The sequence below is a fragment of the Zootoca vivipara genome, chromosome 10, assembly GCF_965207765.1.
Source record: "Zootoca vivipara chromosome 10, rZooViv2.hap1.1, whole genome shotgun sequence".
Lineage (NCBI taxonomy): Eukaryota > Metazoa > Chordata > Lepidosauria > Squamata > Lacertidae > Zootoca > Zootoca vivipara.
The window spans coordinates 4264821-4289966 of NC_142593.1; the positions used below are offsets into that span (position 1 = coordinate 4264821).

Consider the following 25146-nt stretch of genomic DNA (forward strand, 5'->3'; position numbering starts at 1 on the left):
CATGGATGGAGCAGAATTCTTCCTCCAGCTTTGCTGGCCTCCACAACATGACACCAGTGTCACTTTTCTGTTGTGGAGGTCTTCATTCTGTCTGAAGTGCAGGTAGGCAAAAGATCTACCACTGGGATTCCTGGGAAAAAACCCAAAATGAGCCATTTTCGGGTCATAGAGGGGCTGAATCAGTCTGGGATTGACTGGATCTTGGGCTGGCTTCACTGGCATCATATGATGCGATTGGCTCTGATGTGGAACTGATTGCTATGTCAGCATCAGGTCTTTAGCTGTGCCAGTCAGTGGGAGCAATGGGGCTGTGGGTAGGACTGTGGCTACAGCACTGTGTTACAATCCGCTGTTGCCAAGCTGGGTTTGGGACTGCTACCCCCCCCCCCCGGGAGTAAGAGCCATTGAACACAGTGGGACATACTCCCGAGTAAAAGTGTAGTATTGCACTGTTATTGTGCTGGTCACTGGACTTTGAGGGAAACTATTTTACACATACTTTTAGACAACATAAAGGCTGTAAAGAAAAGCAAAGCTGGGGAACCACCTGAGGCTTGAGGGCTGGTGGATTGTTCGTGAGAGACAGCCAGCTTGCTTGCACGCGCGTTGAAGCCAGTGACTGTAAAGACCCCACCTCATTTTATGGTGACTGGTGGGATCTCGTCCAGTTTATGCTGGTCTACGACCGTAATAAAGATTTTGTTGTTATTGTTGTTGGTGCCCAATAGTATGAGAAATCGTGACTATATATACTGTACAGACAGTATTTGAAAAGTTGGTTGCAGAAGGGGCATGTCGTCAGCAGCAACCACTCCTGGAGGGGCAGCCAATAAGGGAAGCTGTTTCCGATCATGCGGCGGATGTGGCTTGCTGCGTCGGCGTGGGGGAACCTAGGGAAGGGGCGAGGCTCCTGCAGGCGCTGGAGGGAGGCAGGAAGGAGCGGGCGCTGGTGGGGCGAAGCTTCCTCCTCCTCCTCGCTCTGCGCGGTTCTTGCGCTCTTCCTGCTCCTCCTAGATTCAGTCCGGTCAGTTCCGCGTTAGAGCGCGGCTGACGTTTTCTTCTAGGCGTTGGGTAGGTAGGAATTTTGCAGGAGAAGCAGAGCAGTTGATTCTCTGGACTTTTATTAGCCCTCCTCTTCAGATATACACTCGAGGGAAGAAGGATAGGTGCGCATCCAAGGCAGTGCGTGCATGAGTGCGGAAACAGTATACTGTATTATTACAAAGAAGGTTGTGGGAAGAGCGCCCTGCATTCCCTAAAGCAGGCATGGCCAAACTTGGCCCTCCAGCTGTTTGGGGACTACAATTCCGACCACCCCTAGCTAACAGGACCAGTGGTCAGGGATGGTGGGAATTGTAGTCCCCAAACAGCTGGAGGGCCGAAGGAGTTGCTGGGAAACCAGAAACACTATTTTCATTTCCAAGCTTTGCACGTAAATAAAACACTAGTGAAAATCCTGTCTAAGCATACGATGGATGGGAAGTATTCACGTGTGCAGGGATGATCAAGATGATTTGCTTAAACGGTACGGAAAGGGGGGCAGAGAGAATAGAATTGCGGCGTTGTGACTTTGCAAATGACGTGCATTTGCGTTTAGGTGTTTGCAACTGGTCAGAAATATCATTCATTATATTTACATTCCGTCTTTCCTCTGCTCTAGGTGGTCGTGTACGTGCTTCTCCCACTCCCTAGTTTTATACTCACTACAGCCTTGCAAGGTGGATTAGGCTGCTTATAGGCGAGCAGTCAGAAGTCTCCCGCCGCACATTCAGGGCTTTAAGTTTTGCAGGGAGCCTCCAAGAGCAGAGAAGGCTCCTTGCGTTACAGAACTTGGCCCTCAAAGTCGAGGCAGCAGGCGATACACGGAATAAAAACGACAGGCCAGACGGTGGGGCTTTGCAGCAGGGCCCTTCCCCATTTAGCGATTGCTTGCATGTGAATACAGGGAACACCCGAATAGGGTCAGAAGTGCTAATGTTTAAGGCATTAATATTACCTGCGTAATTGCCTTGATTCTGTCATTTGCTCCCATAATTCGCGTGCGAATGTCGTGTGTTATTGCTATACTCTTTCTATAAATCCAAATTCTCTGATGCCAGGTGCCCCCATCCCCAATGAAAACATGATAGAAATATACAGTTTTTTGGGGGAGGGAGTCATGTCATATGGGCTAAGTTTACCTGTTACAAATTTTCAAATAAATATTGACTGTTCAGGTATGGTTTTGAAATTAGTAGTGTGTCACTCCCTCCCCCATTACATTTTTCTAGTGTTTTGCTGGGAAAGGCAGATAACTTCGGGGACGGGGAGGGTCTTACATTAAACATTAGAAGGCGGCCTAGCGGAGCGTGCGCGACTCCGCCTTTCAGCTTTTTGTCTTTTGCAGCTTCCAGCCTCCCCGCACTTCTTGGACTGCATCAAAGTGTCCCTATTGGCTCCCTGTTGCTTATCGGCCCCGCGGCTGCAGTTACCATGGAAACCAGATGGTCTCGCGGACGCTTCGCGGGCCGCCGACTACGTCAAACGCCGATCGAAATGACCCTCGCGGCTCCCTGTACTTAGTCGGCGGCCCGCGAAGTTTCCGTGAGAGCGGCTGGTTTCCACGGCGACTCCTCAAACACAAAGCGGGTTCATCGGCTACAGGGAGCGAGGAGGGCCATTTTGTGCCATTCGGGCAGCGCGGGGAGACTCGGAGCTGGGGAAGGGGGAAGAAGGCCGCCGCTGCTGCTGCTTTCGGCCGTCTCCTAATTTTAACTCGAGGTAAGAGTTACAGGTAGGTAGCCGTGTTGGTCTGCCGTAGTCGAAACAAAATAATAATAAATCCTTCCAGTAGCACCTTAGAGACCAACTAAGTTTGTAATTGGTATCTGAAGAAGTGTGCATGCACATGAAAGCTCAAACCAATGACAAACTTAGTTGGTCTCTAAGGTGTTACTGGAATTTTTAAATTTTGTTTCGAGGTAAGAGGACTAAGAGGCAGGAAAACGGCCCCGTTGCGAACCTCTTAAAAAGCCGTTTTTTCTGCCGCTGCGTCCCAAACCCTGTCGCGGCTTCTTGTCTGCCTCGCGCTCTCCGCGAATGGTCGCAGGAAAAGCTGGTCGAAATATTAATCCGGCATTAAGTGAGGCTGTATTATTCATCCAAGCAAAACAGGGAAACGAGTCCAGCTTCTTGACTGAATCGTTTCCACCACGGTTTTACGAGGCGCTGTTTCCGGAGACGCCACGAGGCTCAGAGCAGCTCCTGGATTTTGGCAATATCAGGGAGGTTCAAGGTGTTCAATGGCGCTCTTCCTTAGGATGGTTTCTCCCCGATAGTTGCAGGACCTGGATGGTGATACTGTAATTGTATTTTCTTGGACTAGAAAGCTGTCAATAGCTACTAGCAGGGGCGTAGCCAGAACTTTTGTTGCTGAACTGACATGATAGGTCAGTTTGTTACATATTTCTATTATTTTACTGGGGAGGCAGGTGCCCTCCCATGCCCATGCCTACTAGCCATTATGTCTATGCCCTGATCCGTCAGGGTCTTCTTATGTTCTTCCTATCTGTATAGCTGTTTGAATATACAGTAAAGGAATAAATGGCATGGCAATATTCCCCATGGACTGTAGAGAGAGAGAGACCTCAGGCTTGTCTGGTCCCTCCCATGCTCTTCTCACTGCAGGGAGGAGGTGAACCAGGAGACTGCATTTATTTGATTCTTAATTCTGTGTGCTTCATCCCAGCTTTAATATCTTGCATCCAGGAAAGATTTCATCTTCCAATAAGTGCAGTATCTCTCCTAGTTAAGTTGTTCACTTCTGCAGTAAGGGAACACAGAAGTCCAGTGCCTTTTTCAAAGCATCACTTGAAGGGAAAGTCTTTGGACAGAGCCATAGTTCTGGTGAATTCAGGAAAGCATGTGCCAATTATCGTTTGTAGCTGTTGAAATAACATCACATTATCTTTTGTTTTCTCTTCTTAGTTTCATTTGCAGCCCAATACATGACTAAAAATGATTGACTCAGTCAAAGTAAGAAGACAGTGCAGCTTGGATTTTTACTCTCATTATGAGCACCTTTGTTCAGTTCAGGGCTGTGTCCCTCTTCAATCTGTAAAAGCTAGACGGCGTCTTGGTGTTCTCGATATAAATGCAGATCGCATCAAACCTGCTGATTGGGTACCTCTCTTGGATGCTATCAGGCACAACAAAACTTTGACTACTATTGCCATAAGAAGCTTTCATCATCAGGGACATAGAGACTCAGGTAGTGACCAGTTAAATTGTTAACCATATGACCGGTCTTTCTCTCATAAAGTTGTGTTCTTGTGCTAAATCCTACTCTGATCAGCTCCATTCAGCATGGTCAGTGGTTACGGATGATGAGAGTTAGAGTCAAACAAAAGCAGAAATACTGCAAGTTTCTCATCAAGATCTTTTTTTAAAAAAAGAAAAAAGAAAAATTTGGATTATGATAAGCATTGTGTATTTTGGGTTGTCCCCTCCCCCCTTCTGTCCATTTTTTTCATTTAATGGTCCATTTTTTTCATTCATACTCCTTTCTTCAGGTTCCAATAGAAGAGGGAGACTGCCTCTCCTGGTATGCCCCACGGAGGACCTTACGGTCTGCAAATAATAACAGCTTGGAGATGCCGGGCCCCAGGGAGATTAGGTTGGCCTCCATCAGGGCCAAGTCGGGTAGAACGCTTTGCCACAAGAGACCAGGGCCCTGCAGGACATCTTTCCGCAGGGCCTGCAAGACAGAGCTGTTCCACCAGGCCTTTGATCAGGGCTCAGCCTGACTCCCATTCCTGTTTTGTATAAGAACTAGTATGAAAGAGGCCTCCCAGCATTCTCACAGGCCCATATAAGAACAGCGTAAACAGTTGGGCCTGATGAACATTTACTGTTCCCAACCCCAATCCTGCAGAAAGCCATCTAATTAGATTTTAATTTGATCCTGACTTGTTTTAAGGAGGTAATTTAATTATTGTTTTTATACCAATCTTATATATTTGATGTTAGCCACCCTGAGCCCAGTCTCGGCCAGGGAGGGTGGGATATAAATAAGATATTATTATTATTATTATTTTTATTATTATTATGTGACTTGCATTATGTTTAAGTTGCCTTTAGCCATGGTGTCATTAATACAAAGGAATTTGCATCTGCTTATGTAGCTAAAATGGGATGGTAGGCAGAATTAATCAGTCAATCAGCTTAAGTGGTATTTGTTCTGATGATTTTATAAGCTTTTTTGTTTTCTAGGTGTTGAAAAGCAGGGAACATATATTGTAAGAAGGAGAATTCCAGCAATTCGATCCAAAGACTTTACTGGTCAACTATGTAAAGCTATTAAAAGTTGTCTGATGAGATCAAGTGCTCTAGTAAATTTGGAACTACAGGGACTGCTTTTGAGGGAAAAAGACTTAATATTACTGACAAAAGTAAGACTGCTCAATTGCAATAAATGTTTTCATAAAAATACTTCTGTGCCCATTTTAAAATTACTAATATTCTTTATTTTGAAGGGGTTGGCTAACACATCATCTCTAGAGAGACTGTCTTTAGCAGACTCACCAATTGGTGATGGAGGTTTGGAAAGTAAGTTCTGAATTTTCTGAAGAAAGCTAGACTTAATATGTGACACAGTGTCATTTGTAAAAATACATCTTGTTTCTGTTTGTGCTCAGTCCCACACATTCATAATACTGGTGTAGTTAGTACATTTTAATTTGAAAATCCTGTTTAACCTTGTTTTATGTCCTTTGGTATGTTAAGAACATTTTCCACATTTGAATAAAATAATGGCATTCTGATTACATCTTGGCTTTCTTCTGTCGGAAGTTCATAGAATAAGTTAATTTGATGGTATCTTGGAAATCCGTCGCTGCCTTGGTGGTCATGATTTATCTGTTTTTCTGTATGACAACTTAGGCAGCTGTTTCAGGTGCACTGAGTTGTAAAGAGGAGCAAATGTACCTGAAATACACAGAAGAGTATAGCCTTTCCCAGGCGTTCAACCTTTGCATGAGAGAGAGTGCAGGGTAGCCATTGCTGCTCCTCCCCACTGTTGCAGCCCTGCTGCCCACCCCCAAACCCTTAGCCATTCACACATTGTGGGGAAAGGTCTGTATGTACATAGGCTACCTCTCACCCCTTAGACTTGAAAAGAAACCTTCTTATTGCCTTGAATGTTTCTATTGGGCAAACTGCATTGCTTTAGGAGGGGCAAGGATGTGAGGTTGTTGGCCAGGCAAGGAGGTCCCAACATGCCATAACTGTTCAAATTTGTATTCTCTAGAAATATACCACTGATACTAGGTAGTGTTGTTCAGCAGTGAGACTGACGAGCTTCAATCGGAGGAGTGAAAAATGACATACTGCATGAGGAACTGGTGACTTGTTGGCTTGTAGTACATGACGTGCAAACACACACAAACACAACTTGGAACTGCATTAACTGAAACACTTGTACAATAGTGTTTTCCCACAATTTACTATGTGATAGGATGTATGAATACACAAATGACACTGAAATTAAGGGAAGTACTTGGATTTTTTCTTTTTTTACAAATGCTTTGGGAAAGTAGACTGCTTAGTACAGCAGTTGCCACTCTAGAGTTGCCACCCTTGTTGCAAGCACATGGCAGCACAACATTGGTGATCAATGAAGTGAGAATGTATTGATGATTAAAAGGAGCTTGAAGCTGTACAAGATAGAAACCTTCTATACTTAAGTTGTGACATATCTCTTTATTTTCAGTGATTTGTCAGAGTGTGAAGAATTCACCTTGCATCAAAACTATAGATTTTACGGGGTGCAGTTTGACATGGCGAGGAACCCAACACATGGCCAACATTTTAAAGGTAAAACCACTTTTGAAATTTGATGTAAATGTTGCTGTTCCTTTCTGTAGTTTATATGTGAACGAAATGTTAACTATACCTGCATATTAAGCAGACAGCCTTGGCAATATCTGCTGTCTTGTCTGCTAAGTCCATGTATCAACTCATCTATAAGATGACTTTTTAAAATTTGAAATGTCCCGTTTAACCTAATTTTATGCCCTTTGGCATGTTAGAAACATTTCCCACATGTGAAAGGCTTTTATTTTTTAATTGAAAAGTTGACTTCAAATTATGTCAGCTTTCAAAGGGATGTTGGTGGATGTGCATGATCCTCAGGATTTTTACTTGGAAGTAAATTCCACTCAGTTTTAAGGGATTTACAATGTCATTCTAACCATTCTAGCCATGTCTACTGAAAGGTAAGTTCTATTGAATTCAGTGGGGCTTAGTGAGGTTTGGATATTTAGAATTGCACCCTGAGTCTTCTGTAACACAAATCCATTATCTTTAAGCATATATTTCTGTTCGTGATTAAAATTGCCTGTCCCTAGGACTACTTCTGAAGCCCCAGTATACTAACTTCTAACATAGCATCCAGTTTTCCTAAAGTTCACAGTAATACAATCCATTCAGTTTTGACAGGCATGCAGCATTCTATTTGTCTTCACATAGTAAAGAATGAGTTTGAAATGTAACTTATTCTCAAGTGTGTTTTAATATCACTTTAACTTTAGTTTTAGCTCTCATTATACCTTCAACAATATAATGGTCATTCAGTTTTTGTATTCTAGCTGGCATTTTCAGCAACTATTTGCATTTGCATTTTGGTGGTTTTGTCTTTGAAAGCACCAGGCACTGAAAAGACACAGTGAAGCTTGGGCTGAGAGCCTGCGCTATAGGAAACCTGATTTGGACTGCATGGCTGGCTTAAGGCGCATTACTCTCAACTGCAACTCACTTATTGGTGACCGAGGTGCTACTGTTTTGGCTGAATGCCTTGGAGAAGACCTATGGTTAAAAGGTAGGTGCTAATTATAGATATACCTGTAAACAGCATACTTGTGTAGGATACAACACCAGTTACGTGGAGTAAATTACTGCATATTTTACAAGGTCTGTTCCTTACTACGGGGAGAGGAATGTCAAGTTCCCTGTCCTTTTCTGTAAGCTAACTTGTAGCTCTAATATGGTCCTATAAATAAGGTTTAGAACCATTCTTAAGTACAAACTATTTTAAAGAATTTCTGTTAAGCCTTCTGTTAAGCCACATGTAGGCTCTGCATTTAAATAATTTGGCCCAACATGATTGCTTTCTTCTCTCCCTTTCTTAGCTCTCCACCCTTCCCTCAACTTTATTTCCATGAGCTTTATCAGTTAGGGACTAGGTTTGGGGAGGGCCTTCAGCAGCATGAGGAAGAAGGGCTGTTGGCCCTCTTTGCTCCACTATCAGGAGCGTTTGCTCCTCAGACGTAACACTGAATAATCTCAATAACCGTATCTCCCCCCCCCCCCATGTATAGGACACCCCCTATTTTGGGGGACTCAGACTTAAGAAAATGGGGGGGTGTATCCATGTATAAGGTGCCCCCTAATTTTTGACATTATTTTTTTGAGAAAAAACCTAGTCTTATACACGGAAAAATATGGTAAGTAGGCATGACCAGATAAATGAGACTTCTTGCTATGTGTGGACAGTAATGCAAATAACAGTGTACTGTATATTCCTGCGTACTACTTTTTAACCCAGGAAAATCGTCTCAAAAGTCGGGGGTCGTCTTATATGCCGGGTCATATTTCTTATACGGCGAGTATATCCCAAACTCTATATTTTAACTGGGAAAGTTGGGGGGTTGTCTTATACGCCCAGTCGTCTTATACGCCGGAATATACAGGTATGTACTTGATTATGTATGAGACCAGTTAACATGAAACTGACTGAGTGATGGGCAAATAATTTAGTGGGAAAGTGTGTGTAAAATGACACATAATTTGTTGAAATAACATAATACTTCTTTTTCCTCCAGAGTTTGGCAACTTCAGGTTGAAGTTAGAGCAGGGTCTGTGTAAACATTCTGCTATATCTGTGTTTAAATACTTCTAGATCATGCCAATTAATAATATTCTTTTTCTTTAATATTCTAGCACTTGATTTGCAGCAATGCGGAATTACCACTGAGGGAGCTAGATCACTTTTGGATATATTTGAGACCAACAAAACAATTGTGGTTCTAGACATCAGGAAAAATCCATTAATAGGTATGTTTCTTTTGGTTGCACTTCCTGGAGTATAAAAATGTATATTAGAATTTGAAAAGTATAATGCACTTAAAAACAATGTGACATTAATGTTCCCCACCCCCTTGAGAATGAGGATATTCAGGGCACTCTTTATAGAGAGAGCTGCTTCTTGTGGGGCAAAACCAGATTTACAGATGTGTCTAGGATTCTGCCTTTTGACAGGGTCCTATTTTGAATTGGACAAATGCTAGAGAGTGCTCTCTGTTGCCTCTACTGAGGACCCCTTCCCACAAAAGTGAGCAATAAAGTACTCTTTAATACCTTCTCTCTCCCCAATGTGAACACTAATAGGCAGGTGTTCATGTTCTTTCTTTATACATGTCTGTTGCTGGCTGCCATGTACTAGCGAAGAGACATGTGTAAGGAAGTGACTAACTGAGGTGCATTGGGAGAAAATGGAAACATTTTGGTTGTGTAGAAGAAAGTGACTAAAGTACATTCATTGGTACCTGTGATGGGAACATACACACTCTAGGGCAGCAGTATCCAATGTGGTGACATCCAGATGTGCCATCAGCCCCAGTTGTCATGATCAATGGTCAGGCATGATAGGAATTGTAGTCTAACAGCATCTAGAAGTTACCACATTGGCTTCCCTGTTCTAGGGGCTGCACGTCAAAATTGCATAAACCTAAAGCTCCCAGATGTAACCAGTCTTCAGTCTTAAAAGGCTTCAGGTACCTGCCTTCTAACACCAAAGGCCAATACTCATGATCATTGAGCTTGTAAGAGTGACTCAAACCTACTGTGTGGGTTGGTTATTTATCCATTGTTCGCCAGCAGTAGATTCTGTCATGAATAAGGCTTTGAGGGCAGAAACTGGAAAATGCTGGGAGACTCTGGAAAGTTCATATTGTTTTGGCTAACTCAGAGTCACGTGGAGCCAGGAGAGATAAATTCCTGGGCTCAGCGAGCTGCCTTATCTCTCTGCTCTCTCTCTTTGCTCTCTTTTACTCTGCTCTTTACTCTACTCTGCTTTTACTCTACTCTGGCAAAAATTTTGTTCCATGCAAAGTTTTTCTTTTACTGTGGATCTTTGAGTCTGCGTGGTTCTTTTTTATTTATTGCAAGACACTACTGTTCGACAGATTCACCATATGAAAGCACATGCCTGCATCTCTTGTAATGTAAAAAAAGAGCCTTGCTGATCAGAAGGTGGGCAGTTCGAATCCCCGCAACGGGGTGAGCTCCCATTGCTCAGTCCCTGTTCCTGCCAACCTAGCAGTTCAAAAGCACATCAAAGTGCAAATACAGTGGTACCTCGGGTTGAGTACCCAATCTGTTCTGGGGTGTCGTTCGCACCCTGAAAGGTACTCAACCCGAGGCACTTTAGCGCATGCGTGAAGCGCCAATAGAGTGCTTCTGCACAAAGCACGCAGAACGCTTCTGCGCATGTGCGCACAGCAGAACCCGGAAATAAACACTTCTGGGTCCCCCGAGTATGCAACCCGAAAGTACGCAACCCGCAGCGTACTCAACCCGAGGTATGGACTGTAGATAAATAGGTACCGCTCTAGCGGGAAGGTAAACGCCATTTCTGTGCACTGCTCTGGTTTGCCAGAAGTGGCTTAGTCCTGCTGGCCACATGACCCAGAAGCTGTACGCCGACTCCCTCGGCCAATAAAGCGAGATGAGCGCCGCAACCCCAGAGTCGTCTGCGACTGGACCTAATGGTCATGGATCCCTTTACCTTTACCTCTTTCCACTTAATAACCTTAGTTTAGTGTCTTAATAACTTAATAACGCAAAACCTCGAAGCTCTGTTTAGACAATCATTGAGACAGTAAATTCCTGGTCCCTCTTTCTGCACTAGCATTTAGATAACTCTGGAGATATATTTAGATCCTTTGACTTGGCTCTTTGATAGATATGGGGTTGAGCCATGGAGACAATATATATAGGTAGTTCTTTTAGCCACTCTAGTAGTAGAAATGAGGGCAGAGAAGAGGCTGAAAGGGATGGCAGTGGGTTCTAAAAAAAATAGCATATCATGAAAATGATTTTGTTAATCTTTTTTTGTAGATCATGCTGAAATGAAGAAAATAATTGAAAAAGCTTTGATGAATGCAAATGGAAGGAACATGGAGGTATATTCTGTAACAGAGTTTGTTTGTAGTTACTAGTATAATGAAATAATCCACAAAATATCAAATAATTGTGCCAGTCATTTCTCTGCTCATTACATTTTGGACAATGGAACTCTTGAAAAAACACACTTTTGAGTTATAAAAAGGCAGAGCATGTTTTTAAAATTCAGACTAGCATTAGGTTGCTTCTTCAATGTGCTCAGAGCAGGTTTGCAGTTTGGTCAGACAGGTAGACACTTCCTTTTATCTCAAGCAAATAAATTTTCTCCAGATCCTGAGAATTTCCTATTTGCATTGCCTCATGTTTTGCTTGAATTCATCCAGTTTCCAGACACTTCTTGAAGACTGGGACAATACTGATGACACCTGGTCCCAAAGCATTGAATGACCTCACTCAGTGGTTTCATAGATACATAGTAAATAATATATAAAACTCTGTAGAAATCCAAACACGAATTCCAATGAAGATAAGTGACTGGAAGTGTTGAATTAGACAAAACAGAAGAACTACTGGAGAATCATCACCACCAGATGTTCTAAACCGTGTAAAGAATGGTCAAAAATGGTCAAAAACTGCTGAGAGGCCCAGTAAGATCAGATGTCCTTGTTGACCTTCAGGAAAGGGATTCCCTACCAGGGCTACTGGTCTCTTGCTGATACAGTGGTACCTCGGTTCACAAACAGTCCTGTTTACGAACGCCTCCGTTTATGAACACCGCGGACCCGGAAGTGTTTACATCTGGGTTCTGTGGCGTCGGATGCGCAGACGCAATCTGCGCAGCTCGCGCATGTGCAGAAGCGATCTGTGCAGTGCGTGTGTGCACAGAAGCGCTCTATCGGCGCCACGCACAGAAGCGTGCCTTCGGGGAGCGAATGCCTCTGTTTACGAACGCCTCCGTGGAACGGATCGCGTTCATAAACCGAGGTTTCACTGTACTGGACTGAAAAGGATTGAGAGGTATATCATTCAACAATACCTTGAGGAATTCTTCTTGCACAAATACCATCATTCCACCAAAGAGAAAGATTTGGTGCTGGTTGAAAACTGGCTAAACTTCTTTAATTGGTGTTGATTTTTTTAAAGAATGATTGGACCACTGCCAATTTGAAATTCTGGCCTTTAATATTATTTAATATTACCAGTCTTGTTCAGAATTTGATAGATAGATCTGTGCTAGCCAAGGCATGTGATGTTGCCATTTAAATGTGGTTTTCGAAATCCCAAGCACCCTGTCAACATCCTTGAGAATGATCTTATGTCAATCCAAGCAACACCAATGGGTGGTTGTAGACTACATATGAACTACAGCATCCAAGCCAGACTGAATTTGAGTTAAAACAAAATAAAAAAATTCCTTCCAGTAGCACCTTAGAGACCAACTACGTTTGTCATTGGTATGAGCTTTTGTGTGCATGCACACTTCTTCAGGTATCTGAAGAAGTGTGCATGCACACGAAAGCTCATACCAATGACAAACTTGGTGTCTAAGGTGTTACTGGAAGGAATTTTTTTATTTTGTTTCAACTACGACAGACCAATACAGCTACCTACCTGAATTTGAGTTAGTTTATCAATGATGCATCAGGCAAAACCATCAGAGCAAGCAGTTTCTGGTGACTAAGTCTGGTGAATCTCCTGAAAAAGCTCAGCTGCAGGCAATTCTTTTGATGTGACAGGGAAGAAAGATTTATTTGCAGTTGCCATCACTATCACATAGGCCTGGGAATGGCGTACTCAATAAACCCAGGAAGTATGCAAATGATAGATTAATTTTTAAATACATTTAAAATTCTTAAGTTTCTCCTTTATTCCCCAATCTCTGGTATCAATTTAAGTAAGGATGTTCATATTGAAGTAGTTACTACTAAATCAAAATATGCACTCTTTTTCTTATCTTCCAGTATAAGTGGCTTCCATCTCCACCCTCAAAAGACCTTAAAAATAAACCTAAAAAAAGAACAGTTGTCTTAGGAAATGGCAGAAAAGGAAAAGCTACTATTCGTATTGGTAACTATATTGCTTTGTGCAAGTTGATATAAAAATTAATTGCTATGTCAATGAGTAGATATGGCTTGTATATATATAGATGGTCATATTTGTTTAGAAGCAAGAATGTAAAAAAATGAAATAGTAAAACAAATGATAAGAAGAAACTTAAGAAACTGCCTAATAAACTAAAAAAGATATTCCAACATATATTTAGTTACTAGTGAACAAAAAATTCAGAACAGTCAGGATCTTGGAATAAGAGTGCTTCCAGGAATTTAAATTGGGGTGTGTCTAGACTCTAGGTTACTAAACCATGGTTATCTCCTGGCTGAGCTAGTCATGCGTCAATTTATTCCAGCCAGTTGGCAAAGCTGAAAATTATTTTGGCTTGAAGAATGAAAGCTTCAAAAACAAACCAACAACCAGCAAACAAAATCATTGATTCCATTTTGCATTTTTCTAACTGGGACAGTTTTTGAAGTGCTTCCCATTTTCAAAGTAGAATTATTTTTTTAAAAAACCACTAGCCTAGGCATTCCAAGTGCTTCTGCCTCTTGCTGCCAAATCACCCAACATTTCTCTCTACCTTGAAGCTAGCCAGGAAGGGGGGACTGGGATCTTCACCTTCTTTACATACAATCCACCTCAGTGAAACTTCAAGAGACAATTCCCCACTGCTTCCAAGCTAAAGCTTAAGGTGGTAGCTCATTGTCACCATTAACAAAGGGTCATGGACCACTTGCTAAGACGGGGTAGTGAATGCAAATATGGATGGCTGCTAGTATACTCGACTAGGATAGATAGTATACAGAGTTCTGAGACATGCCCTGTGTCTAGGATTAAATGTAGTCAGAAATTTCAGGCTTCAGTTCATACTTTACCAGCGTTCATGCCCTTAGGCAGGCATCCCCAAACTGCGGCCCTCCAGATGTTTTGGCCTACAACTCCCATGATCCCTAGCTAGCAGGACCAGTGGTCGGGGAAGATGGGGATTGTAGTCCAAAACATCTGGAGGGCCGAAGTTTGAGGAGGCCTGCCCTTAGGTATCTATCCATGCACACAACCCACATCACTTCCTTAATACAGCTTGCATACTGCCTTCCATTTTAAATCCATTCACAATCCAGGCTTGATTTGAAATATGTGGAGAGGAAATGAATCGCCTGAAGCCCAACATTCTAATTTTAAGTGAGGTCTGTGCTGACCTCATGCAGTAAATTTAATGTCCTGAGTGATGTTTCATTAAACAAAAAGGTTTGTTTTAAGGCTTTTCTAGTAATTGGAGTTTGTTATATATGCTTCAAATATGAGCTTCCTAGTTGACATGGAAAAACCTTAAACTTATAAGAATTTCTGAGTGAGCCAGCCAAGGAATTTTTATGACTAATTAAATTGAAAGGTATCTAAAATGTATTATCTTGATTAATTTATATATCTGGCTATTTTCCTACTTCTGCTTCAGTAATCTGGAGAAACAGAGGTAAGCATGCGAGCTAATATCTATGAACCTTCTGGACACCAAGGCTCCAGTTCTGTGTAGTTACCTGGGAATGAACATGCATAGGATTGTGCTACAAGATTGCCATTTGCCATGGATGGTATCTCCACCAAGCGGGGCACTTTTCTTCCCCATGGAAGAAAATGGATATGATTGGACTGTGCAATTGGAATCTTAAGTATATTTACTCATGAGTCTTGTTCAACATGGTGAGACTTGGCCTGAATCCAGCATCTGACTATAAAAAGAAAATTTATGTTAAAACAATATTTATATATAAAATCTGAAATTTCATCAACAGCATGCTCTAGTGACTGGAATATAAATCACAACAATATATATATTTTAAGTATTGAATTTCCATTTATATTGCTTTTCCTGTAATGATCTCAAGGCAGCACCCATGATTCTTCCTATATCTTACAACACTTACAACAACCCTGTGAGATTGGTTATTCTGAGAGATGGTGGCCTTGATGTGCTTGCTATATAGCTTGCTCTGCCTAACCTAAGTTCCTCTGTCATAACTTTTAAATTTTTCTTTTAATTTTAAAAATCGTACACTTTCACAAGGCTAATGAGGACTAATGTGCAACAATAGGGAATTCCCTATTGCTACACATTAGTCCTCATTAGCCTTGTGAAAGCAAGTTACTAGTAAGTCCTATAAAGTTTTATGAACCTATGTGGTAGGAGAATTATTATTTGTTGACTTTTAATCAGCATTTCCCCAAGTTACTGCAACTTTGTAGTACTTTCCATTTGTGAAATGTAACCTGGGACTTATGGAATCAAAACAATTTCTCAGTAAAATCTTAGATGATTGACGTTGGATTGACAGCAGAAACCCATTTCATCTACTACTTGTCTCCTAAATCTTTAAAATTCTGTATTTGCCCCCCCATATGTTATCTGGAGCAATTTCTCTTCTTTCTCTTGCTTGCTATGATACAGGATTTGCATCAAAAAAGCCCTTAAGTCCTAGTAAGACAATGTTGTGTGATCAAGACAGCTATGTTCCAAAGCCCTTGCCTCCAGGAGCACGTGGCTTCCTGCCTTGGCGTACTGCTGAACGTGCAAAACAGCACAGGTAATATTTATTGAAGGCAGTGAAAAAATGCCATATGGTTTGTGGATTATAGTAATGAAGAGGCTAGTATATTCTTAGGTAGCCCCAGTATATATATTTTCACTGAGTTAAATTTGTGTTATAGATATGTAAACGTACAGTGCTATAGTTTTTAAAGAAATAAGTGACATCAGCACCTGTGTTGTACTTAGTAGCTCAACTTCTGAATGCCCTGCAACTCAACAACTTCTTTAGAGACCCCTACAATCACCACTCTCTTTTGAAAAGCTTGGCTTGTGTCTGGGATAGAAATAACCCTTGATATTGTAGTGACTACTTTGATGACACATGAATCTACCTTGTGGCTAGTTGCTGTACATGTATGCCATATAGGGCTTGTGCCCATGTAGAAAATGTAAGTGAAAATCAAGTAATGCTCCCAGTATACCATGTTCTTGTGAACACAGCTAGTATATTTGTATCAGTTCAAGAGAGACTGGAGAAATAGGTGCATAGCTTTTGCTGTGGTGGGTGAACTCATCTAAATCGGAATATCTGGTTCTGCAAATAAACATGGAACACAAGTGAATTAGGGAGAGAGATTCCACTGACCCCATTCACAGTCTACTATGAATTACTTACTGTCAGCAGCTTGCCGTTGTACATTAACAATATTTTGGGTGGAGGGAAAGTGAAGGCTTTAGTTGGGAATACTGATATGTAGACTTGATCTCAGGCTGAAATAAGCTTTGCTTAAATTTGTGAAATCATGAGCTGTAAACATCAGACTCCCCCTCCCCACTTCTTAAAACATTTAATTTGTGTTTAGGGCTGCATCTAGGAAGATTACTCATGAATTTCCATTGCAAATCCAGGTAACATAATTTCTCCTCATTTCTAGGAAACAGACAAGAGAGTATTATCACTGGCTTTGGGAAGGACAGTTTCTTTTTGACAATGTCCAATTGTAAAGGTTCTTCCTTAGGGAAGTTTATGACTTAAATTCAGTAACAAGTACAGTGTGACCTGGACTTGTAGAAGAGGCAAAATCAAAGATATCTAACAGACGTTCACTAATGTTATATAATCTTCTTGTAAAATGAGATCATTAACATAATTGTATACTGTGCCTACTGTATGTGCACGCAGGCTGGCATTCCAGTGAAAGTAACTGTGGAAAGTGTGTCTTCATCTGAAACAGAGACAGATGGCGCTGCAGAGGATGTTATATGTGAAACTGATGCCACAAAGTCACCAGAAATAAAGTTAAAACAGTACCATCAGTTACAGGTATGTTTTCTGTCTTTTAGATTTTATGAAAGACAAATGAAATTCAGTGATTAGCCTTTGTGCGTGGGACTAGGCACATAGAAATAGTCTGCAAATGACCCCATATACCGGTAACTTAATTTTTCTAGAAGGCTGCTAGATGTACAGGTCTTTAAAATTTTTATAAATACAGAAATGAATTGCAAATATAGGCTGTGATCCAGATGAATGCAGGCAAGGAAACCATATGTGCAGTTGGTACCTCACTTTGCTTTGGGAGTTGTAGTAACAAAAGCAATGAGATAAGCAACTTTGAAGAAAAAAAAACTTGTCTTATTTACTAAGGGCAACAGTCGCAAAAAATTAATAGCACTTTGTCTGCCCATAATTAAGCTTTTTTTCGATTAGACAATATGTAATTTATAATATGGGGGACCCAGGTGGCGCTGTGGGTTAAACCACAGAGTCTAGGGCTTGCCGATCAGAAGGTCGGTGGTTTGAATCCCCGCGACGGGGTGAGGTCCCTGCTCCTGCCAACCTAGCAGTTAGAAAGTGCATCAAAGTACAAGTAGATAAATAGGTGGGAAGGTAAACGGCATTTCTGTGCGTTGCTCTGGTTCTCCAGAAGCAGCTTAGTCATGCTGGCCACATGACCCAGAAGCTGTGCGCCGGCTCCCTCGGCCAGTAAAGTGAGATGAGCGCCGCAACCCCAGACTCGTCCACGACTGGACCTAATGGTCAGGGGTCCCTTTACCTTTACCTTACCACTTAGCTATGACCTCTGAGAGATTCTGTGTAGGACATGGTGTGTTTCATTACTTGCTCTGCCTCTGATGCAAATACTGTATCCTAGAATTCTGACAATGTTATCTAGTATACGGTAGTAGTCTAAGGGTAAAATATTCCCATAGATTCATTGGTGAGTTCTGTGTGTGATGGGGGAGAGAAGTTAGACCTTTAACTGATTGTGTTCCCTTTACAGCTGTTTTCTTTCCAAAGTGACATGTTAGTAACCTTTTCTTCTTCCAAATTAAATGTTTCAAACAAGAGCCACTGGAGTGAGCCAAATTTGCTTGAAGGATTTACTATAGGAAACTACAAGATTGTAATTAAAAATTAACTACCGGTAGTTACATCCATATAATAATTGTTTTAATCAGAGTGAGGGTAATGCTACTGATCTGCTCGATCCATGTATCTAAACTTTACCTATGTATGGGATGTATACAGACACAGCAGTAACATATTTTAATATGGTTCTGTCTTTTGAGGTTAAAACCCCTGATTTCGAGAGCAGAGGTAACCCAGAAAATTTTGGAAATTCCAAAATTCTAAAGCATAAATCCCAAAGAATCTAATTTTGAGCTATATTACCCTTAAGAAGGGACGCGGGTGGCGCTGTGGGTTAAACCACAGAGCCTAGGGCCTGCCAATCAGTAGGTCGGAGGTTTGAATCCCAGCGACGGGGTGAGCTCCCGTTGCTTGGTCCCAGCTCTTGCCAACCTAGCAGTTCGAAAGTACATCAAAGTGCAAGTAGATAAATAGGTGGGAAGGTAAACGGTGGGAAGGTAAACGGCGTTTCCGTGTGCTGCTCTGGTTCGCCAGAAGCGGCTTAGTCATGCTGGCCACATGATCCAGAGCTGTATGCCGGCTCCCTTGGGCAGTAAAGCGAGATGAGTGTCACAACCCCAGAGTCCAGAGTCGTCCGCGACTGGACCTAATGGTCAGGGGTCCCTTTACCCTTAAGAAACCATGATCTTCTTTCTGACAGATGGATTATGAAAAATGTCAATTAAGATTAAAAGAAGAACGAAGAGAGAGGGCAACTGCTGAAGAACGGATAACGGAGGTAGCACTTGTTTTCTTTCTTAGCACTTTAAAAAAAAGAGACACTAACCTTTCATGGTTTAAATATTGTTTCAGCCTTTTTTCTCACATAAGTAGAAAATTGAATTTTCTAGGATTTTAAGTTTTAGAGGCTTTTCAAACTGAGTTCAACAGAGCATACACAGTTTGTCAGCTTTAAAGCCATAAGGACATCAACACTCAGTGTGATATAATTTCTTTTCTGTTCAGGGCTTTTAAACTCTTATCTCATAATATAGCTTTTGTTTAAATGAGAGTATATAATATTGTTGGGGTGGTGGTTACGGGAAAATAACAGCAACCTATTCTGCACTAAGGGCCACATTCGAAATATGAAAAGTGTGTGGCCCTGAGTTTCCCAAAGTTGCCAGGTATTTAATTTAGTATTAATTAAATTATGTTTCATGATTTCTTCTAGCTGGAACTAGAAAACACCCGCTTACGGAATCTAAACTGCTCTTTGTCAGAGGTCCTCCATGCACAGTCAGTAGCCAGCACAATTCTTGAAGATGAAGGTGTTTTGGGTAGCATTGAGAGTTCTTTCCAAAAGTTTCATGCTTTTTTAGATCTTCTAAAAGATGCAGGGTAAGAGTGTGTTCTTTTGAGTTACCCTTGGAATTATCCATTGTAATAGATTAGCTTGTTATAGTTCAAAACCATCAATGGTTCATCTTCTGAGATCCTCACCACTCAAAAGTTTGCGTAATCCTGGGGTCGCCAACCCACTATCAGCAGACACCATGGCACTTGTCAAGTCCTTTCTTTCTGTTCTTCAGGTCACCTGACCTATATTAACTTTACTGAAGATGAGGCCCATGGCCTTCCATATAGAACACTTCCTAGAGTTGGAAGGCCCCAGCCTATTCTCCTCCAATTGGTTGCAAGGGTGGGGCACGTCTTCTTTGGAGGGAATCCTGAACATGCTATGGAAGAAGCTGGAATGTTACTGGCCTGTGCATTGTGAGATAAAGGTGGCATGGAAAGGAAAAGTAGAGTGGTGACCATTACTTTGAATGCCCAGAAGGGCATTTCATTTCAGCATGGAGAGGAGGAGAAAGCTACAGAGTCTCTTCCCCACCCTTTTAAAGGGCTTGGTGTGTGGAAGAATAAAGGTGCATGAAAGGTCAGGTGCTATGAACTCAAAACCATTCAACCTCTTCTCTGCTTAAATGCTCAAGAAATTATGTTCCCTCTTCCTTTAACTTTTCAGTGCTGAAGAAAGGGCAGAGGAATTGACTTCATTTAGCTACCTTTCTTTGCTATGCACATGTACAGCTTCTTCTCTTCCTCCTGACTTCATTTCCCTCCCCTTCCCATCATTTTTAATGGAACTACTGCTAGTGTGGCATAACACAAAATTATGTGTAAATTCATTGCTGTCCTCCCCACTCCCACCAGACCGTGGGAAGTCAACTATATTATGCTGGTCCCGATTCTACAGATCACACAATACTGATTTTCTCTGCATGCATGTGTGTGTGTGTGTGTGTGTGTGTGTGTGTGTACACACACACAGACACAGATGCTCCAACAAAGAGCATCCCCCTGTACTAGGAAAAAAAATATGACGTTGCCACTCCACACATTGCTTCCCCCCTCGATTGAGCCTGCCCTCCCTGGCAATCAGCCAGCTAGTTGATGCTGCACATGTAGTGAAAAGGAGTGACCTCCAAGCTAGCAACAACAGTTCCTGGGCTTTGTGTGGAATGACCACATTGTATATTTTTCCTAGTACGGGGGAATGCCACCCAACAGCAGCCATTTTGTGTACCACCCATGGCACTCTCTCCAAATTCCCAGCCTGACCTACTCATTCTCGGAGAGAAATCTAAAAATAGTTTATTCTCTATACTTATGCTGTGAGCAGCTGTATTAGCGTATGATTTTACCGACAATTATAATGTTTTATTTTAGATTTTTGTAAACTGCTTAAATATTTTCTTACAATCAAATGGTATATAAATTTTAAAACGGTATGTCTTTTATCATGCAGACTTGGACAGCTTGCAGCAATGGCTGGTATAGATCAATCAGATTTTGGTTTATTTGCCCATCCTCAAATGACTTCTACTGTAGCTAAACCAGCAGTAACAGAAAGGGAGAAGTCATTTGAAGAAGAAAGACAAGAACACATGGAGAATTCCAAAGTAAGTATGGTGACAAGTCAAGAATACAGCCTGCTCAAAATTCATCTGGTGTGTTGTTGTTTAAATCCTCCCCCTTTTGCTTCACCTACAAATATGTTTTCATGACTTCTCTCTTCTTATGCTCTTGTGTGTCTTCACTTCCAGGAAACTGTGGTTCAAACACTGTTTTATTCTCCATTCAGATTCTTGGAATAGCTGCCATTTTATTGGAGATACCCAAATGAAACCTTTGGTTGTAAGGCTTACAAATTGAAGTCCAAGGATTTTAGACAGCATTTTTAGAAAAGGAACCACCTTCCCTGTGCAAATGAAATATAAGCTGTTACCAAATACAGTTAAGAGTGCAATTTATGGTTCCTTAGAAGTGTCCCAGAAGCCATAAGATACTTCAGAGTTCTTAATTGGTGGAGAGTAAGTCTGCCCCACAGGCCTCTTGGTTGTGGCTGCAGGAAGCTCTGTAGGGCTGTCCTCTCCAGCACTGCTGCTCCAACATTTGTATGGAGAAAAAAGAGGAGTGAAAGGTGGGATATCAAGTCCAAACTCCTCTTCTTTATGCCTGGGGCAGACTGAGTGAGGCTTTGGATTGCTGTTAATGGTGAAAACTCAAGTCTCCTAGGATTGTGCCTAAAAAGCCAAGTGAACTAACTATTAAAACATCAGAGCGTTTCTAAATGATACTTGATCATTGATCTGTGGAGAGATTTCTATAGCTGAGGGAGTAGCCAGGGAGATCCTCTATATTGATCTCTTTACCCTGGCCTTTGATAAGTATTTTGAGAACCCACTCAATTCTTGTGTCTGTAATTTGTTTTAAGCTGTTCTGAATATTGAATATTGAATTGCTGTATCTTGGTTCCTATGGTGAACAGTGGGTATGAAAGAATAATATTAATACCTGTCCTTATCATCCTGGCAATACCTGGATTCTGGTGGTAAGAAGATCCTCTCAGTCAGTCTTAAATTATTTGGCCAGACATACCAAACAGTCAAGTATCATTCTTTTTATACATGCATATCAAGTTGGGTTTTTTAAGAAAAATTTTTATTAAAGGTTTTCTTGGTTTACATGCATTGTCTCTTTTTTGGATTGTGAAGTCTTTTCTCCAAATCAGTTACGTTTGATATGAGACATTAGTGTTGTATACAGTATAAGGTTGGGGAAGAAGGGGGGGGAGAGGGGTGATTAATCTCATGTTCTTTTATATAGTGTGCATGTGGGTTTTTTGTCAGCATTTAACTGGGTAGGTTCTCTATCTATTCACTTATTACATTTCCTTGGTGTTGAGAGGGATTGCGGGGCAGAGTGTGGTTGCTTGTCTGTAGTTGGCTGCAGTGAGGTTTGTTTGCATTTGTGAGAGGGGAGGGATTGTTTGGTCAAGTAAGCCATATTGATTTGTATGCTGTTGGTGGATTCTTGTTGTTGCCTTGTTGCATAATGCTCAAGTGTTGAACATTATGGAGCAATCATCCATGTGACTGATGATAGCATATGCTGTCAAAATGCTTACAAATGGGAATAGACCATAAAAAGACATATTGGAATGAATTGCTAGCTGCTAATATGATAATATGATAACCCAGGTGGCGCTGTGGGTTAAACCACTGAGCCTAGGGCTTGCTGATCAGAAGGTCGGCTTTACCTTTAATATGATAATGAGTTTGGTGAGACTTGCTTATTTCACGCTTTCTAGCTATCTCCCTTTTTCCCAGTGTAGAGGAAGTGGTAGCCAACTCTGAGCACATTGATGATGTTTTATACTGGGGTGGGAAAGAAGCAATTCTCCCTCTGACTGTAAACATAGCAGTCTAGTTAGAAAATTGCTGCAGAGATTCAGTTGGTGTTCATTTTAATTTTCTTTTCCTCCCTAGAATGCTGGTTCAGCTGTAATTCCTGATCCCATCTCCTTCCAGACTGATTTAGCTCCATTTCAAATTGCAAATAATGTCCTAGCTGCTACAACAGAAGGACAAGAACTCCAGGGCATTGGGCAGCCCAAGAAAAGTTTATGGCAAGACTTTGAAGGTAAGGTTGAAAGTTTGAGAATGGAAGAAAATGCATCAAAAATCAGCCAGGCAGCGTCTTCTGAGAAGAGCAGCCAACCTGTGGAACTGGAAGCAAGAGGGTCCTCTGTAAGGCAACGAGTTGCTAGTTGGCATTCAGTCTCTGATCCCAGTGCAAATGTGTATAGCAGCAAATTCAGCAATCTTTCTAGTGAAAATGGTAAAGTTTCCTCAAAGAGACTTCCCTATACTGCAAGCTTTGTTGCTGGAGATCAAAGTGTACATCAAGCAGACCTTTCTAGAAATGACACAGTAGGTTCCGATTCTGAAATACAAGAAAGCATCCATTCTATGGGAGGTATTTAAAAAAACAAAACATTACTATTGGGTAGTTCACTTCATGGGTCTTGGAGATAAATGCATGCTTCAAAAACTTTATGCAGCACTTTGTGTGTCTATGTCATGCCTAATTTCTTGCAATGTAAATCTTAGCAAGAATACTCGCTGGCAGTATCCAAAAGGATTGTGCGTTTTACTTTTTATATTGTTTTATAAAGGATCCCGTGTGATTCCGATAATTCTTGTGCATAATTCTAGCATGAGTCAAGTTTGCTGTGTGAATAAAATGTTTTTAAATTTTTTTTACTTTGTCTAAAAAATATTTTGTTAACAAGTTTTAATGTCTGATGTTGTATAGATTATTCACATACGGAATACCAATATTAGGAATCAAATACAAAAAATTAAGTGCCTGTGGCTTTTTTTTAGTATTTCCCTCTCCCTTTTTTTATGCAAGTATAACTTGTCTTTAAAGGAGCTTTATTGATTAAAAAGAGTATTTCAAAAGTTTTTGCTTTTCATTTTAACTAACTGTGGATATTATAAAATATAAAAATATTTGATGACTGACTCTTGTTCAAACTGCATCCAAACTGATTTAGGGGGTATGCAGGGGAAGAGAGGGAGGAAGAAATCCTTGTACTGATGGAATGAAAGACCTAGTGCTATGCTGGATAAAAGCCTATATGATATGCATGTGTGAACCAAACCTAAGTTATAGCAATAGGCATGAAAGTTATACCAGATTTCAGCCTACAGTGAACAGTTTGCTCTCATACCAATTTAAAACTAATTTTATTTTAAGTATTAAACCTGAATTGACTATAAACAAAGCTAATTGTTTTCCATGGAACAACTACGGTACTTTTACTAAGGCAAAACAGCAGTAGACTTTCATCATTCTTAATCCTAGATTTACAGTACTGTACATGGTACTGTTAACTCCTAGCAAACAAAGCAGTTTGATTAACACTTAGGTTTGAGTGTTAATAATTTATTACAAAAATTGTTTCAACTTGTTTTAAGAAGCATGTAAATTAAAATGTCTTTTTTTGCTGTAGTTGCTTTGTGGCTTTTAAAAGAACCCCATGCATGGTGGTTAATGTTTTACTTTTGAATGCGTTTGTGTTTGACATGGCAAAAGCTTTACATCAATACTCTGACCTCAGTTTGTTCCATAGCTTATCAGAATGTCTTGCAGTGTCCATAATTTCAATTTGTCATTTTACAGCTTCTGTTCACTTTTGAATATATAAGTATTAGGTTGGCTGGTTGGACAATTTCACAGTTGTTTACAGTTCGGGCAAGCTACTGAAGGCATTGGTTTCTTGGTCTCATGCAGTAATATCATGAACTTGTTGGCAGCTTCCTGCTTAAACTTATGAGAGAGTATTTGCCCTTTCATATGACGTTAGTTTGTCCATTTCATAATCTCTGAAATGTGCTGTGTGCACAATTCATATCTACTCAACATCAGTTGCTTCACCTCCACGCCACATTGCTTTTGGGGTGGGAGTGGGGGAGGATTTCACCATTTGTCTTTTTGATAAATTGAACCTGAATTAATAATGGAGTTTCTTTCCAGTTTCCCAATATTACACTGAAAAAGTAAATTGCATCCCTAATTCCTACCCTCTTTCTAGTACAATCAATGCTTGATAAATTGGTTTGCTAACATAGGGTAAACCTAGGAAGCTAACTTATGCTATGTTGGGACATTACTCCATTTTTTCTCTCCAGCTCTTTCA

At 41.0% G+C, this 25146-nt stretch overlaps 1 protein-coding gene across 2 annotated transcripts; it reads left to right on the plus strand.

Moving 5' to 3' along the window:
- The first annotated feature begins 2413 nt into the window (after window positions 1-2413).
- CEP78 (centrosomal protein 78) lies at window positions 2414-24516 on the plus strand. Of its 2 annotated transcripts, none has more exons than XM_035100074.3 (16): window positions 2414-2760; window positions 3967-4249; window positions 5251-5429; window positions 5514-5586; window positions 6749-6852; window positions 7681-7855; window positions 8977-9090; window positions 11155-11219; window positions 13122-13227; window positions 15662-15797; window positions 16606-16651; window positions 16926-17066; window positions 18817-18894; window positions 19330-19496; window positions 20905-21058; window positions 22928-24516. In XM_035100074.3, exons 2-16 carry the CDS (start codon window positions 3997-3999, stop codon window positions 23423-23425), a joined length of 2289 nt encoding a protein of 762 aa, XP_034955965.3. In that variant the 5' UTR covers window positions 2414-2760; window positions 3967-3996; the 3' UTR covers window positions 23426-24516. The 2 variants fall into 2 exon arrangements, with proteins under 2 accessions (XP_034955965.3, XP_088509439.1); XM_088653313.1 differs by having other exon boundaries at window positions 2502-2773.
- Window positions 24517-25146: the final 630 nt, after the last annotated feature.